The 17,863-nt window shown below is 39.8% G+C and overlaps 1 protein-coding gene and 1 long non-coding RNA gene across 2 annotated transcripts in view; one reads left to right on the plus strand and one right to left on the minus strand.

The window, feature by feature from the left end:
• LOC105021050 (GTPase IMAP family member 7) overlaps positions 1 to 13,489 on the plus strand; it is a 20,481-nt gene extending 6,992 nt beyond the window's left edge. Inside the window, exon 4 of the mRNA XM_034290909.1 lies at positions 12,704 to 13,489. Within this exon, the coding sequence (XP_034146800.1) occupies positions 12,704 to 13,489 (786 nt within the window). The remainder of the gene's footprint in view (positions 1 to 12,703) is intronic.
• LOC105021042 lies at positions 9,736 to 11,111 on the minus strand. The gene is made up of 3 exons (XR_828789.5): positions 10,893 to 11,111; positions 10,464 to 10,745; positions 9,736 to 10,350 (listed from the first exon to the last, which is right to left on the minus strand). It is a non-coding gene; the product is annotated as an uncharacterized LOC105021042 (long non-coding RNA).
• Positions 13,490 to 17,863: the final 4,374 nt, after the last annotated feature.

The raw sequence follows: 17,863 nt of genomic DNA on the forward strand, positions 1-17,863 counted from the left end.
CTGTATACCCTTAGTTCTTAATACTCTGTATTGACCCCTTAAGCATCAATGACATTGTGCAGTCTTTTGTAATAGTTGTCTATGAAATCTAATAGAAATCTTGCAGGTTGTATAGCTGCCCATTTGTCTTGGCAAAATTCCTCCAGTTCATGCAAAGTCTTTGGACGTCTTGCGTGAAACGCACGTTTGAGATCTCCCCAGAGTAGCTTGTGATATTAAGGTCAGGAGACTGTGATGGCGCCTCCAGAACCTTCAACATTTTCTGCTGTAACCACTGGAGGGTCAACTTGGCCTTGTGCTTAGGGTCATTTTCGTGCTAGAAAGTCCAAGAGCATCCCATGTGCAGCTTTCGTGCAGAAGAATGCAAATTGTCTGCCAGTATTTTCTGATTACATGACGCATTCATCATGCCATCAATTTTCACAAGATTTCCTGTACCTTTTGAGCTCACACACCCCCACATCAGTGAGCCACCCCCTTGCTTCATAGTGGGGATGGTATTCTGTTCACTATAGGCCTTGTTAACCCCTCTCCAAACATAGCGCTCATAGTTGTGACCATAAACCTCTATTTTGGTCTCGTCAATCCAAATTACAGTGTGCCAGAGGCTGTGAGGCGTGTGAAGGTGTTTTCGAGCATATTGTAACCTTGCTTTTTTGTGGCATTGATGCAGTAAAGGCTTCTTTCTGGCAACTCAAACATGCAGCTATTTTTTGTTCAAGTATGGTTGTATTGTGCTCCTTGAAACAACCACACCGTTTTTTTCCAGATTAGCCTGTATTTCTCCTGAGGTTACCTTTGGGTTTTTCTCGAAAAATTATTCTGGCATCAAGAGATCCCTGTATTTTTTCGCTTCTTAATAAGTGATTGAACAGTACTGACTGGCATTTGCAAGGCTTTGGATATCTTTTATATCCTTTTCCATCTTTAATAAGTTCCATTACCTTGTTACGCAGGTCTTTCAGATCCCCATGGCTCAGTATCTAGCCTGCTCAGTGCATCCACATAAAAGCTAACAGATTCATTGACTATTTATACACTAATTGCAATTGAAAAAGACACAGGTGTGGGAAATTCACCTTTAATTGCCATTTTCACCTGTGTGTGTCACTTTGTGTGTCTGTAACAAGGCCAAACATTCATGGGTATGTAAACTTTTGATCAGGACTATTTGGGTAATTTCTGTTATCATTATGATTTAAAAAGGAGCCAAACAACTATGTGATAAAATGGCTTCATATGATCACTATCCTTTAATAAAAGACAGTTTTTTTGCACGATCAGTCATATTTTCTAAATCAATGCCAAAATTTCACAATTTCTGCCAGGGTATGCAAACTAATAAGCACAACTGTATGATCAATGTAGGGTTACCCTAAAAAAGAGAAACTGTACCTAAGCAAAAAACTCAAAAGCTATTATTATATGTAATATGCAACGCACAACAATACGCCACATAGAACATAATTGTTTAAAACAATGTTTGAATATGTACGTTCAGTTTCTTATTTTAAATAAATTGGCACACATTTCTAAGTCTGCTTTACTAATCACTTAGTTTATGTATTCTCATGTTTCTATTGCATGGTGGTTTTCAACTTCAATTGTGTTTGCAGCTTACCTACAGCAACCATCTGAACAGTTGCCATAAAAACAGTAGCTGCATTGGTGTACAGTATGTATACATTTTTTCTAGGTCCATCATTTAAATACATCAATAACAAGCAATTTGTTCTGGGATAAAAATTACATGTAAGGTCTGTATATAATGCGTACATTACAGACATTACACCATTGGTAGGTATCCTGTCCCTTTATCCGTAAGACATGTAACTCCTGTAATACAAGTTGCATGCACAGGTTTTGTTTGATATTTATTTTGATAGTTGGCAATTACACTTTACAGTTGCACTTTCACCTAATGCAGTTCATAGTTCAATCCTTTAAAATCGGCCAGATAATGTCAAGCCACTCCCAGTGAAAGAAGCAGGTCAGTGGTAAAAATGCAGGTTTCATCCCAATACCTTAAACATGCATCCCACCTTCATTACTTTCATTGAAGTGATTACTGCATTTAACTGGATTTCAAATTAAACAGCGTACAGATGTATTTGTTGACTAAGTAACAGTTACATTCAGTGTCTTCAACTATATTTTACTAGGAATCTGAAGAGACTTCACCCCATGCTTCCTGAAGCACCTCCCACAAGTTGGATTGGCTTGATGGGCACTTCTTACATAACAGATGGTCAAGCTACTCCCACAAGCAAACAAGTTCATTTATATTGCACAATTCATACATAGAAGTATTTCAATGTTCTTTACAAAGAAAAAGAAAAACATAAAAATGCAGTAGAATAAAAAAGGAAAAAAAGGAAAAACACAATAACTCAATAGGTTATAGATATGGTGACTGTGCTGGCCACTCCATTATAGACAGAATACCAGCTGACTGCATTTTCCCTAAATAGTTCTTGCATAGTTTGGAGCGGTGCTTTAGGTCATTGCCCTGTTGGAGATCATTGGCTCCAATCAAGTGCTGTGCACAGGGTATGGCATGGCATTGCAAAATGGAGTGATAGCCTTCCTTCTTCAAGATCCCTTTTACCCTGAACAAATCTCCCACTTCACCACCACCAAAGCACCACCAGACCATCACATTGCCTCCACCATGCTTGACTGATGGCATCAAGCAGTCCTCCAGCATCTTTTCATTTGTTCTGCCTCTCACAAATGTTCTTCTTCTAAACACCTCATACTTCGATTCATCTGTCCATAACACTCTTTTGCAATATTCCTCTGTCTAGTGTCTGTGTTCTTTTGCCAATCTTAATCTTAATCTTTTTATTGACCAGTCTGGGATATGGCTTTTGCAACTCTGCCTAGAAGGCCAGCATCCTGGAGTCGCCTCTTTACTGTTGACATTGAGACTAGTGTTTTGTGGGTACTATTTAAATTTTTTTCTGATGGCTTACAGTTTTTTACAGTCGCTAGGACACATTCCCCAATAATTAGGTCACTTTTTCAAAACTCTTCACACAGTTCTCCAAACCAACTTTCAGCTCGGCACAGCAGTTCATTTCACTTTCAAAATGCACTAAAACTACCAAATCACTTCATACATGTCTCAAATCAACTCATTCTTCCAGAACACTAGCAAAGGTTGACAGACAACAAACACACTTTGTCACCCACAAAACAATGACCTAAAAAACACTAACAACAGGTAGCATTTTACAATGTTTTCTTGTGTAAAACAAGGACACATCTCTGTTTATAATTCACTGCAATATGTTACTGGAATGAATCATACATGATGCAGAATGCTTCAATATATTTTATTAATATACATTTTTTTGCACTGAGTAATTCCAAAATACAAGAATTCGTATACACACCATCTGCTGATAAAGATACAATAGTAATGCTAATCTACTCGGTCTTCTCCATTTGGCCACAGGTTCTCATCCACATCACATCTTATGTCATCTAGGGCAATACACCTAGGAAAGAATCTTCTGGCATGCCTGATCCATCCCTGGCAATCTTCTGCTGATATGTCCAGGCATCCAGCATTCATTGCATCCAGGAGGGATATTTGATCATGTGGATGATGGTCATAAACCTTCCACCTCCATGAGGAAAATAATTCCTCTATGGGGTTGAGGAATGGAGAGTAAGGTGGTAGGAAAAGTGACACCATTCTGGGATGGGCTGCAAACCACTCGGTGACTGCACGGGAGTGGTGAAATGCCACATTGTCCCATACAATTATAAATGTTGGCTGATTTCTTCTCTCCATCCCTTTCCTCACCTAGCACAACCCTTCTATAGAGGTCATGCAGGAACGCAAGGAGACGTTCAGTGCTGTATGGCCCAATTAGTGGTTTGTGTAACAGCAGTCCATCAGTGGATATTGCTGCGCACATTGTGATGCTGGCGCCCTTCTGGCCTGGGACATCCACTGTGGCTCTCTTCACAATCACATTCCTTCCTCGTCGCCCTGTTTTGGCCAAGTTGAAACCTGCCTCATCTACAAAGATGAAAATGTGGGGTGTTTGCCTGCCTTCAATCTCCATGACTCTCTAAAATAAATCCACAAGGCAACATAAGCTGTTACAGTAGTAAACATGACCTAAAAAGTTGTCTTTCATCTTTCATCCTTACCTGATGTTTTTTCATGACTCTAGAAATAGTTGTTATGCTTACACTGATAGTATTTGCAAAAGTAACATTGTCTGCCAAGACTCAGTCTGGAATCTCAGTGAGTTTTATGCCATTGTTTCTGATGACCATATCAACAATGGCAGTTTCCTGCACATCAGTGAACATCCTTCCTCTCCCATCTGTGTGAGGTAACCATTGAGTCCTAAGCAGATATGCAAAAGCAATAACACACAAGTCTATTTACTTCTGTAATGTGCAACTCAGTCAAATACACTTGCAGAATACAAGTTACCTGTTGGTTTGCTGGAAAACTCTAACAATAGATGCCACTGTTGAGCGTTCCAGATTTGGCTGCACTCTCTGACAAGCCTCTCTCATTGAGAGACCATGATTTACTACATGATTACTGAGTACTGAGTACTCAATTACAGTAGCTCTGATCTCATCTGAGACTACAGCTATTGATCTTCCTCTTATTCTTCTTCCACCACGCATAAGTATTAATAGTTTACCTGAGCTGTTGTCTGTTACATTTATATTCTACGGGGTTCATTGGTTAAGTGGATGTTGCTTCTTCCATGTGAACTGATGCTTCCTCCATACTATCTGACATGTTCAGGTGAAAGAGCAGACAGCTGGCTCTGGTTGAGAACAAACAATGTGAATGTTGCACCTCAGTACTTTCTCTTCCGTCTCTGTTAAGCTTATACAGCCAAATCTCTGAAAGACTGCTTAGGACAACAATTTTCTGTTCCCTACAAAATTGTACTATTTTGGCAAGCCATCACAGCCCTCTGAATCTCTCAGTGTTGACAGGATATAGAATAGGAAGCAGCAGGAACAAACTAAAATACAAACATTCTTGAGGTTTTTGAGTGCTGCATCACTTTGCATGAATTTTACACTTTACTTTGTTGAAAGATAAGTTATTTAGAAAATGTATATTTCTAGCTACATACAGTATATGCCATAAATAAAAATAAGGCCATGTGATCATTAGAAAACCCTTTTTTTTAATGTTAGCACAGCTGAAAACAGTTGTGCTGATTAAAGAAGCAATAAAACTGGCCTTCTTTAGACCAGTTGAGTTTCTGGAGCATCAGTAATTTTGGGTTTGATTACAGGCTCAAAATGGCCAGAAACAAATAATTGACAGTCTCTTGTAATGTATTTCCCCTATTGTGATTAACTTTTCAATTTTTATCTTGGTAGAGTTTTGTATGGATTCAAGTGCTCAAAGAGCCAATGTTGGTCTCTATCAAGCGTGCCGCACAAGCCCTGAAAAGTGAAGCCAAAACGTCTCGATCGCCCCCTGGTGAGTGGTCCCAGTATAGGTCATAAACCCTGCCTTCCCCATGTTATTCAATGGGACGCGAGACCAACTAAACAATTAAATTACCCTTCAAATATATTTTTTCCGAAGCTGGTTCCTGTCATTTACTGTAGTTTGTATCACGCTAATGTAAATTCAAGAGTTTGTTTTTAAAATAAGTTTGTTTTTAGTTAGTTATTTAATGCTCTAAAAACGGTGGTGTGACGTCGTGATTCACAGCTGTGATTGACAGCTATCTGAGCCGAGGAGCCACTGAATCTTCGGAGGACTGAGGAGATTGGAACTTTACATTTAATCTCTAAATTTCTATAATTGATATAATTTCACACGGACATAATGGGTTGTTCTGCAGTACATTGTGCTAACCGATCTGGAGAGTGAGGGCGGGGCACAGGGGTGGGGCCGTTGATTTCGCGGCTTTACGGCTTTACTTCCTTCTCGCTACTGCGCATAACTACTGCGCAGAACTGGTCCCAAGATCTCTATCTGCGCAGACGCAAGTCCAAGATGTCAGCGCCGTATCAGGACACTGGTGGCTTCATTTTTCACCAATGGAAAAGAGCGAAAGGGCGTCGTCCATTATATATACAGTCTATGGTCTCTATGTGGAGGACGCGCGCCACCCCTCCCGACGTGGTGTTCGGCACACGTCATCGCCGGCCTTCTAGCCACGCCGCTCCTCCTCCCACGGCACTGTCATGTCTTGTTATTGCACACACCTGGTGTCCATTCCCTCATTAGATCGCATATATAAGTTCCTGTGTTTCCGGGTGTCTTTGTGTGGTATTGTTCTATGTTCAGTTTGTTCTGGATTTGCTGTGCGCAATTGTTATGCGCTATTTGAGTGCTACCTCATTTGATAGAGGAACGTAATACAAATACTTTGACTGCCTCCCTGCATTCTTCTCCTTTTTTGCATACACACCACGAAGACAAACTGTGACAGATATAGAGAATGGTTTGTCAAGAGATCATTTTCAACATGTCTACTTTCAAAATGATTATATAATTTAGTTTTTACTCTCTGAATCCTTAAATATATTGATTTAATTATGGAATTTAAATTCTCTTGGGGGGTGGGGGGGTTCTGCGAACCATGACCTTAGAATTTCTAGGGTCCTAGATTCGGCCTTCCTCTGTGTTCTTCCACCTCATCAACTCAGAGCAGTTATCTTGGGAACGGGAGGGTGCACAAAGTACTAAGTGTAGGGGTGCCAATAATTGTGGCATGCATGTTTTTGAATAAAATCATTCTTTCTTAATTACAATTGAAAGTTGTCTCGTCATTTATTGTACATTTATAGTACCTATCAGGTAAAATACTGAAAACAAACTTGAATGAATGTATATATGTTTACTGACTACACTAGTTTTATGTTGATATTTAAAATAATGCAATGTTAGACTGTTTTATGTAAAAATAGAACAGAGATTTGCCAATGAAGCTAGCGTTAGCCATGCTAGTACACAGCTAGACAACGTGGAGAGCATTTGTTATGCTAAGTTCTAATTGTTGCGAGAGCGAAGGCATGTTGTCTGCATTTGTCAAAGGTAGGGCTAAAGATAGGGCAAAAGGTACACTATTGTTCAAACTATCAGCAACCACCAGTCTTGTGTTCCAATGGCAAGTTGTGTTTGCTAATCCAAGCTTATAATTTTAAATGCCTATGTATTCAATCGAAAACCCTTGTGCAATTATGTTAGCACTGCTGAAAACTGTTGTGCTGATTAAAGAAGCAATGAAACTGTCCTTTAGATTAGTATCTAGAGCAGTGTTTCCCAATCCTGGTACTCAGGACCCAAAGGGGTGCACGTTTTTGTTTATGCCCAAGCACTCACACACCTGTCTCAAATGTTGCCCTACCACTTACACACTTGATTGACATAATAAACCTATCATCAGGTCTTTAATTTGAATCAGGTGTGAGAGTGCTAAGGCAAAAACTAAAACATGCACCCTTTTGGGTCCCAAGGATCAGGATTGGGAAACGCTGATCTAGAGCATCAGCAATTGTAGGTTCGATTACAGGCTCAAAATGGCCAGAAACAAAGTACTTTCTTCTGAACCTCGTCAGTCTATTCTTGTTCTGAGAAATGAAGTCTATTCCATGTAAGCAATTGCCGAGAATCTCCTATATAACATTATTGACCCCATTTCTAAGTGACCCCAAACTTCTGAATGGTAGTATATATTGCTGAGCAAAGTAATGTGAATGTAATGCAAAGAGAGAATGTGTTTGTAAATATTTCTACCTATGTCCAAGCACAAATATAGTTTAGCTTCCTTGTATGAGATAATTGTGTGAGGGCTGGGTTTGACTGTGTGTTTTTGATTTTGTTTTGTAACGTTGTTTCTGTTCTGTTTAGAACGTAGCCTGCTTACCTGTGTTATTCTTAATGAGTTTCGCCTGTGTTTCTGTTCTTCCACCCCCTCTCAGTTCCTATATAGTTCAGTACTGTTTGTAGCGTCCTTTGTGAGGTACTGTGTTTCTGTTCTTCTGTCCCTCTCAGTTCCTACTGTATATAGTTCAGTCCTGTTTGTATCACTCATAGTGAGGTATTGTGTTTCGCCACCCTCCTGAGCCTTTCTTGTCTACTCGATTCCAGTGGTTTCTCGGTGTACCAGACCATTGCCTGTCCGTGTGTATTTTCACCTTGATTCCGCTCTAGTCCTTCTGTGCCTCTGCCTGTTCTGACCTGCCTGTGTACAGACATTTGCTTGCCCTGTTTTGTCTGCATTTTGGATTCTGGATTGTGATTAAACATAGCGCTCTGCGCTTGGATCCTCTCCCCTGTCCGTGTATTCGGACAAAATGTATAGAATGTGTTCACTGAGGTTTGAAGAAGAATTGTGGCAATGTGAGACAAAAAGGATTTAAAAAGTTATTATAACAATTCTGTAAAATGGTATTTATATTCCTATTGTTTAATGTGTTTAACATACAGTTATGTCAGGAAACAATTGGACACTGACACAAGTTTGTTATTTTGGCTGTTCAAGTAACAGTTAAATAATGATTATGAGCTAAAGGGCAGTCTCTCAGCTTCAATTTGAGGGTATTCACATCCAAACCAAAGTAATTGGACAATTGACTCAAAAGCTGTTTCATGGACAGGTGTGCGCTTTTCCTTCATTTTCTCTTTATCAATGAAACAGGTAAAAGGTCTGGACTTGATTCCAGGTGTGGCATTCGCATTTGAAAGCTGTTGCTGTGAACCCACAACATCCGGTCAAAAAAATCCATCAGAGAGATAGTCCGATATTTTTTTTCCACCCCTTAAATTAAAGCTGAATGTCTGCACTTCAATTGCATCTCAGTTGTTTCATTTCAAATCCATCGTGGTGGCGTACAGAGACAAAATCATGAAAATTGTGTATATATGAAAGATACCATGCTCTAGCTAACCTCGAATGGATGAAATATTTTCAATTTGTAGGATGATGATATTATGCTAACATTTGTTCATTACATTTTTAACAAGGAGACTGTATAACTGTTCCCTGTCATTTTCAGGTGCTGGTCATAAAATTTGAGTAATTCCATTCAAAAAGTGAAACTTGTATAATTTATACATTCATTCCACACAGACTGATATATTTCAAGTGTTTATTTCTTTTAATTTTGATGATTATAACTGACAACTAATGAACACCCCAAATTCATTATCTCAGAAAATTTGAATATTGTGAAAAGGTTCAATATTGAAGACACCTGGTGCCACACTCTAATCAGCTAATTACAGTTTTTTTGGATTGCTTAAGCACGATTTTCAAAACAGGGCCCGTGTTTTCAAAACACTACACACAATAAGCACAACCACACACCCAATTAGCAAAACACTACCGATCCTTTGCATAATTAAACACTCTTGTAAAAACTATACACTTCTGTTTACAAACCACACTTTGTTACCATATGAAACACACACGTTTCACATTACTATACTCTGTTTCCACGAGTTACACTCTGCTGTGATAAACCTAAAACACTTTTAGCACTTCTACTTCCCCATGATTAGAGTAGGCTACCATCAACAAAGTACAAATATAATGTAAATACACCAAACACTACACAAGACCAATGTTGCAGACTGAAGAAACTCATTCATTTCTCAACACGCCCAAAATGTTGACATGGAGATTCATAATACTGTAACAAAATGTCACTTTACGTATTGTACTGTGAGTTTACTGTAAAAATAAAAATATAGACATTGTCTCTTCGTCCTAGCTGGATCTGGCCAGAGAATTTCCTCAACATCACAGGCAATGTTGTCATTAGCAAGACACCTTGAAAAGAAACGTCTTGAATGACGAATCCATCCTTGCATTGCTGCTACCTCCATCTGGTCACAGGCCTCCTCCATGGCTTGGATGAGGGGTACCTCAACCTGGAGACGGAGATCATATACCTTCCACCGCCATGCCGAGAATAACTCTTCTATAGGGTTGAGGAATGGAGAGTATGGTGGAAGATATAGGACTGTGAAATGTGGATGTTGCTGAAACCAGTTCTGAACCAGAGCAGAACGGTGGAAAGACACATTTTCCCAGACAACAATGTATTGCATATGATCGATTTGATTTGCTGCTGTTATGTTGTGCATTTGGTCCAAGAATGTAAGTATGAGTGCTGTGTTGTAAGGGCCCATATGGGCATGGAGGACCCATTCTGTGTAATGGCTGCACAGAGTGTTATATTACCCCCACGTTGCCCTGGGACGTTGACTATAGCCCTGTGGACAATGATGGTTCTTCCCCTCCTTCGTGTTCTCGTCAGGTTGAACCCAGCCTCATCTATGTAAATGAACTCATGCTGGATCTCCTCTCCATCCATTCGTAAAACTCTCTGAAGAACAGTGTCAGGCAAAATTGTTTAGTTCAGTGTAGATGTAATATACATATTACAGTAAAAGATTATGAGACAGTATGCAAGATCACACTGCTAAAGTGAATACATACCTCTGCATAATTATGCTGCAGTCATTTCAACATTTCGGAATTGCGCTCGAAAGGCACTCGAAAAATTTGCTTCATTTGAATATGTTTTTATTTAGGATGCGTGCCAGTGTTGATGTTGAGACCTGATGGATATTGTTGAAACTGGCGTGGTTATTGACAATGTTAGTTTGGAGCTGATTGAGTGTTATAGCATTGTTGGCCAAAACCATGTTTACTATCTCCCTCTGTTGCTGTTCTGTGAACATAGGAGGCCTTCCCCCTTGTCATTCCTGACCCTCAATCCTATGTAGAAAAAAAAAATAGTATACAATAGTACAGTAATTTTACAGGAAAAGGTAACAGAAGTGCTGATAGTGCAGCAAATACAGTACTGTAAGCAGTTACTGAAACCGTGCAGATGTTTTTGATATGATGATATTTATACAATACCTATTTTCCAGTCGAAATGTTCTTATCACAATTGCCACTGTGTATGGGCTTAGATTTGTCTGTACTCGCAGTCCAGCCTCCCTCAGCGTCAGGCCGTGGTGGACAACGTGGTCAACCAGTGTTGCGCGGATCTCATTTGTCAGATTCGGTCCTCTTTGAGCACCTTCTTGTCTTCCTCTACCTCTACCTCCAGCATGGCCTCCATCTCTTCCTCTTCCTTTATTGATTCCTCCTCTGTTGATTCCTCTTCCTCCCCTTCCTCCTCCTCCTTGTCCACCTCCTCGTTCTCCTCGTTCTCCTCGTTCTCCTCGTCTTACTCTTTCTCTGACTCTTTCCATTGTGCTTGAAAACCGATGAACTCACCTGTTGCTTTTTATAGAGCTTATACACCTGAATGGTGTGTCTTCAATTAAGCAAACAGGTGTTTGCACACCTGATGACTGTGTTGAACCAATTGGTTGGACGGTGTGGTAATTTTAAAGTCAGTGCTTTGGTATTTTAAGGAAGTGACTTCATGATAGATGTTTGTGTGTAATGTATGTTAAGTGTGTTTAGTGTTTTGCAAATCACTGTGTGCAGAGTTTTGCAACAAGTGTGAAGTTGACAATGTGCTTATAGTTGTGCAAATATGGGCTGATGTTTTGCTTCTTGAGTGTAAGGTTTTGCTAATAGTGTACTACTTTTAATTTTAGTGTGTAAGCAATCCAAAAAAACTGTAACCCAAAACACCTGCAAAGGCCTTTAAATGGTCTCTCAGTCTAGTTGTGTAGCCAACACAACTTTGAAATAACAACTCGTTACAACCGAGGTATGCAGAAAAGCATTTGTGAAGCCACAACACACACAACCTTGAGGCGGATGGGCTACAACAGCAGAAGACCCCACCGGGTACCACTCATCTCCACTACAAATAGGAAAAAAAGGCTACAATTTGCACAAGCTCACCAAAATTGGACAGTTGAAGACTGGAAGAATGTTGCCTGGTCTCGATTTCTGTTGAGACATTCAGATGGTAGAGTCAGAATTTGGCATAAACAGAATGAGAACATGGATCTATCATGCCTTGTTACCACTGTGCAGGCTGGTGGTGGTGGTGTAATGGTGTGGGGGATGTTTTCTTGGCACACTTTTGGCCCCTTAGTGCCAATTGGGCATCGTTTAAATGCCACGGCATACCTGAGCATTGTTTCTGACCATGTCCATCCCTTTATGACCATCATGTACCCATCCTCAGATGGCTACTTCCAGCAGGATAATGCACCATGTCACAAAGCTCGAATCATTTCAAATTGGTTTCTTGAACATGACAATGAGTTCACTGTACTGAAATGGCCCCCACAGTCACCAGATCTCAACCCAATAGAGCATCTTTGGGATGCGGTGGAATGGGAGCTTTGTGCCCTGGATGTGCATCCCACAAATCTCCATCAACTGCAAGATGCTATCCTATCAATATGGGCCAACATTTCTAAAGAATGCTTTCAGCACCTTGTTGAATCAATGCCACGTAGAATTAAGGAAGTTCTGAAGGTGAAAGGGGGTCAAACACAGTATTAGTATGTTGTTCCTAATAATCCTTTAGGTGAGTGTAAATGTAGTCACAAACAAAATGTGCAGCAGATCGATAGCAAGCAATGTCTTGAAATCATTCTGCCTCAGCATCATGCTCTGGGCATGGTCAGGCCACAGGACCTCATCAACGTCACAGGCAATCCTGTCCCTTGCTAAACATGTCGTCACATGCTGCATCCATTGACTGAATTAGATTTTCCTGCGCATAAGGATTTTCTGAAGAAGATTGTGCTGCCCAGTCTGTTACCAAACGATGTGAGAAGAGCTGTGCAGCAGAGATTGCAGTCATTGACACACCTGGTCTTTTTGACACACAACTGTCAGAGTCTTCAGTAAGAACCCAACTGGTGGAGTGCATCGCCCTCTCTTCCCCTGGACCCCATGTCTTCCTGCTCGTTGTCCAAATTGGTCGATTAACAGAGGAAGAGAAGAATGCTGTGGCAAAAATCCAAGACATCTTTGGAGAGGCAGCTGTAAGACACACCATGATTCTGTTCACTTGGGGAGATAAATTAAAAGATAAGAGCATTGAATATTTCATCAACAAGGCAGGAGCAGATCTACAACAGCTCCTTCAGACATGTGGGAACAGATACCATGTCTTCGACAACGAAAACAGGGACAACAGTGAGCAAGTGAAGAAGCTGATGGAAAAAGTCTCAGCCATGGTGAAAGAGAATAAAGGGGACTGCTACACTAATGAAATGTATAAACAAGTTGAGAGAGCCATCCAGAGGAGAGAGGAGGAACTGAGGCAAGAATATGAAAAAGAGATAAATAAGAAGGAAGATCTGGAATCTGAGTTAGAACAACTAATGCAATCACTGAATCTGAAAGACACTGATCTACAAGAAAAACAAAAACAGATAGATGATCTGATGTGTCAAGTGGAACAGTTCAAAGAGGACAAAGACATATTAAAGAAGAAACAAAGGATCAGAGAGAAGGCAGAAACAGACTTTGACAAAAACTATATAATTGCTAGATTGGCTAGAAAAACTGCTCGACACTGTTCCACACAATGAGGTTCCAAAAACAAATGGTCTAATCAAGCAATAAGGCATGGTTGGGTGTGGTATATTGCCAATAAGGCATGGATGGGTGTGGTTTATAGCCAATAAGGCATGGTTGGGTGTGGTATATAGCCAATAAGGCATGGTTGGGTGTGATATATAGCCAATATTCCACAGCTAATGGTTGTTCTTATGTAAAATGCAATGTGGAGTGCCTGAATAAAGTCTTTAGCTGTGGTATATTGTAAATATACCACAAAACTGAGGTGCCTTATGAAGCTGTTGGCAATGAACCACCCAATGTATACAAGAAAATAATATTTCAGTGGTATAGACTATCATTATGAAATTAATAACTGAATTTTAAGGATGGTTGAGGATAGTTGAGGATGGATTTTAGCTATAAGGATCTTTATTTAGTTCCCCAGAATCAGTTGAATTTGTGGTTTCAAGTCCTTATTGCCAAATTCCCTTTGGATGCCATTCTACTATACATGACTTTACGTGGACTTTGCTATTCCAACAGTAAACATCCTTAGATCATTGTACTGTTGCAGATTAACCTAAAACATTTGAAAAACATGCTTAACAATCAGAAAATGTTAATGATCCTAACAATGCTTGTATTGCTGCACTCCTAAACAAAATAACCTTTTTGGAAGACAAGGGTTCTTAATTGAGCAAACAGTTCTATTTAAAAATCTTTTGTATTAACATAACCGTTTATGAAAGAAAGGGTTCTTAGGTGAATGTTTGGAAGACAAGTAAGGTTCCAAATAGAACCCTTCTAAATATGTGTTAGAGTTTATCGTCCATGCTGAGCTGGTTCAACTTTAAGTTTCATTTTATTTTTCTGGAAGAAATATTTTTGTATATTCATGTAGTATTAACTTAATTTAACATATAGTGCTGCCAGTTTAGTATATTTTGTTTGGGGTGGAACTATCTCTTTAAAATAAAACATACATTTCAAACATTGTTTAAGAAAACCAAACTCATTAAACTATCTTTTGAACTTGGCTCATTATTACAGTTTTTTCTGAATGCTTAAGCGCTAATCGTGATTCTTGTAGTACAATTTCTAAAACTATTAATACGTATAGCGAAACCACTCACTGAGTTTGCAAAACTAAAAGCACAAACACTGCTTTGCACTCAGTTAGCAATTTTGTTACACACACTTTGCAAAACTGTAGGCACAATTCACTGCACAACACTCTTTTTGCAGAACTTTAAACACAACTCACTGCTTACACTCAATCACCAAATTTCACAACACTCCTAGCAAAATTATACACATGTATGGCTATCATTAACACCATTTTGCCAACTGTCTGGCTCACTTTCATATGTGAAAACTGTTTTAGATAATTAGTTCACTTTGCAATCAGCCTAAGCACTATAAATAAGCCACAGGTAAGCTGTCTGTGTGGAGTACAATGGAAGGAGCAGTAAGAGTGAGAAGAGTGAGAATCAGAGGAGGCAGAGGAGGCCGAGGGAGAGGACATGGAGGTGAAGAAGTTGGAGGAAGAGGACGTGGAGTTGAAGAAGCTAGAGGGTTAGAGGAAGTTAGAGGAAGAGGACAAGGAGGAGCAAGAAGAGGACGAGGAGGGGAAAGAGGAAGGGTAAGAAGAGTAAGAAATAGAATAACTGATGACATCAGAGCTACAATAGTGGACCATGTCATCAACCATGGGATGACCCTGAGGGAAGCTGGCCAAAGGGTTCAGCCTAATTTGAGCCGCTACACTGTGGCAAGCATCATTAGGACATTTCGAAATGAGAATCGGTAAGTACTTTGTAGCACTGCCATACTCTAATGAGAAACACAACAATACCATACATGCAAAAATACTGAAATTGTTACTTTACAGAATTGCTAGACGTCCAGATGCTGGGGGCAGAGGAAGAATGTTCACTCCAGAGCAAGAGACCCATATAGTGAACATGGTGATTGCCAATAATGCAATAAGACTGCACAAAATACAGCAGCGCATAATTGATAATGACACCATCTTTCAAAATATACACAGTGTAAGCATTTCTGCACTAAGTCGTGTACTTGCGCGCCACAGAATGAGAATGAAGCAAATTTACAGAGTTCCTTTCGAGAGAAACACAGAACGTGTAAAGCAACTGCGATATGACTATGTGCAGGTAAGCTATAGTGTCATTGGTTCTGAATTTGGAAGTGCATACTGTAGTGCTGTGCATGGGCCTGATGTGTTGCATTTGTTTTGTCTTGTCCAGAGAGTGATGGAACTAGAAGCAGATGCCATGGGACATGAGCTACTTTTTGTAGATGAGGCCGGTTTTAACCTCAGTAAAACCAGGAGACGTGGCAGGAACATTATTGGACACCGTGCCATCTATTTTAATGATGTTTGATGAAGTGTGTCTTTTGACCAATGTAAATTTGGGATATATGAGATGTGCATTGCGGGCCTTTGAGCAAAAACTTTAGAAGTGCCATGAATGTACAATGTTTGGTCAGATTTCTTAAGGAATGGTAGAATTTTGATGGAAGGAACCAGACATCATGAAGAAGTAATAGAAGTAGCTGCCCATCCTGAAATATTAGTTTATTGGAAAGTGGAAGTTATTGCGCAGGTGATCAAATGAATATGACAAATAAAATGTCAAAAGACATTTGACAATACTGGATGTGGAAAATAGATGTTTGACTCTCCAGAATTTTACAGCCAAAGTGCTTCAGGGAATTCTAAATAAAGAGATTCACCCTCTCCGGCTCCTGAGCCAGTGTAGTTTGCCACTGGCCATTTTAATAGTTGTGGAATCTACCAGAAATAATTAATGAATGTCGTTGCTCTCAATAAATTTGAACTTAGGTCTTCCACATGAGAGGCACTGTCTTTAACCACTACGCCACAGCATTACCAGTTTCAGCAGTCGCTGAACTCCATTGAGGATTGTGTTAAATAGGCTTACTAGAATCTATTAAATTCCTAAGAATAATCATAAGAATTGAGCAATTGCTAGCGAGACTGAAGATGTACTATTCCATGCCAGAAACAGTTGCAATATAACTGTATACAGTTTCAATTAAGGCTTAATATATCTTAACTATGTTGTAAAGCTAGCAAATGTGTTTGTCTATCCTGACCCAAAACGCATGCACGGATGCGTACTTTGAAAATCCACCAGAAACAGTCGCAATAAACTGTTTTATTTCAGGCTTACCATAATGTAGATACAAACAGTTTTAGCCAGCAAAGTTTTTGTCTATACGGAATAATTCATAATTATAGCTATTTAACAAGGGGTAGTCCATCAGTCACTCACTCACTCAGTAAGAGACATTTGCTCTTCTTAGCTGGCTCTGCTTATGCGGTCCGGCAAAAACGAATGTCAAAAATTTTATAAATTGATTCGCATTTTAATGGGTGAAATAAGTATTCGACCCCTCTGCAAAACATGACTTAGTACTTGGTAGAAAAACCCTTGTTGGCAATCACAGAGGTCAGACGTTTCTTGTAGTTGGCCACCAAGTTTGCACACATCTCAGGAGGGATTTTGTCCCACTCCTCTTTGTAGATCTTCTCCAAGTCATTAAGGTTTCGAGGCTGACGTTTGGCAACTCAAACCTTCAGCTCCCTCCACAGATTTTCTATGGGATTAAGGTCTGGAGACAGCCTAGGCCAGTCCAGGACCTTAATGCGCTTGTTCTTGAGCCACTCCTTTGTTGCCTTGGCCGTGTGTTTTGGGTCATGCTGGAATACCCACCCATGACCCATTTTCAAATTAATGACTTAAAAATCATACAATGTAATTTTCTGGATTTTTGTTTTAGATTCCATCACTCACAGTTGAAGAGTACCTATGATAAAAATTACAGACTTCTACATGCTTTGTAAGTGGAAAAACCTGCAAAATCGGCATTGTATCAAATACTTGTTCTCCCCACTGTAGTTCTGGGCTGATTCCTCACCGTTCTCATGATCATTGCAACTCCACGAGGTGAGATCTTGTATGGAGCCCCAGATGGAGGGAGATTGACAGTTCTTTTGTGCTTTTTCAATTTGCAAATAAACGCATCAACAGTTGTCAACTTCTCACCAAGCTGCTTGGCGATGGTCTTGTAGCCCATTCCAGCCTTGTGTAGGTCTACAATCTTGTCCCTGACATCCTTGGACAGCTCTTTGGTCTTTGCCATGGTGGAGAGTTTGGAATCTGATTGATTGCTTCTGTGGACAGGTGTCTTTTATACAGGTAACAAACTGAGATTAGGAGCACTCCCCTTAAGAGTTAAAGCTTTAAACAACTTCCTAATTTTGTTGGTTCAATTCTGCAGTATACAGTGTGATTAGTAGAAAATCTACTGCACACAGTACATACAAAAATGTCTCAGATAAAACGTATCTAAGT

The sequence above is a fragment of the Esox lucius genome, chromosome 25 (genome assembly GCF_011004845.1).
Source record: "Esox lucius isolate fEsoLuc1 chromosome 25, fEsoLuc1.pri, whole genome shotgun sequence".
In the NCBI taxonomy this organism is placed as follows: Eukaryota; Metazoa; Chordata; class Actinopteri; order Esociformes; family Esocidae; genus Esox; species Esox lucius.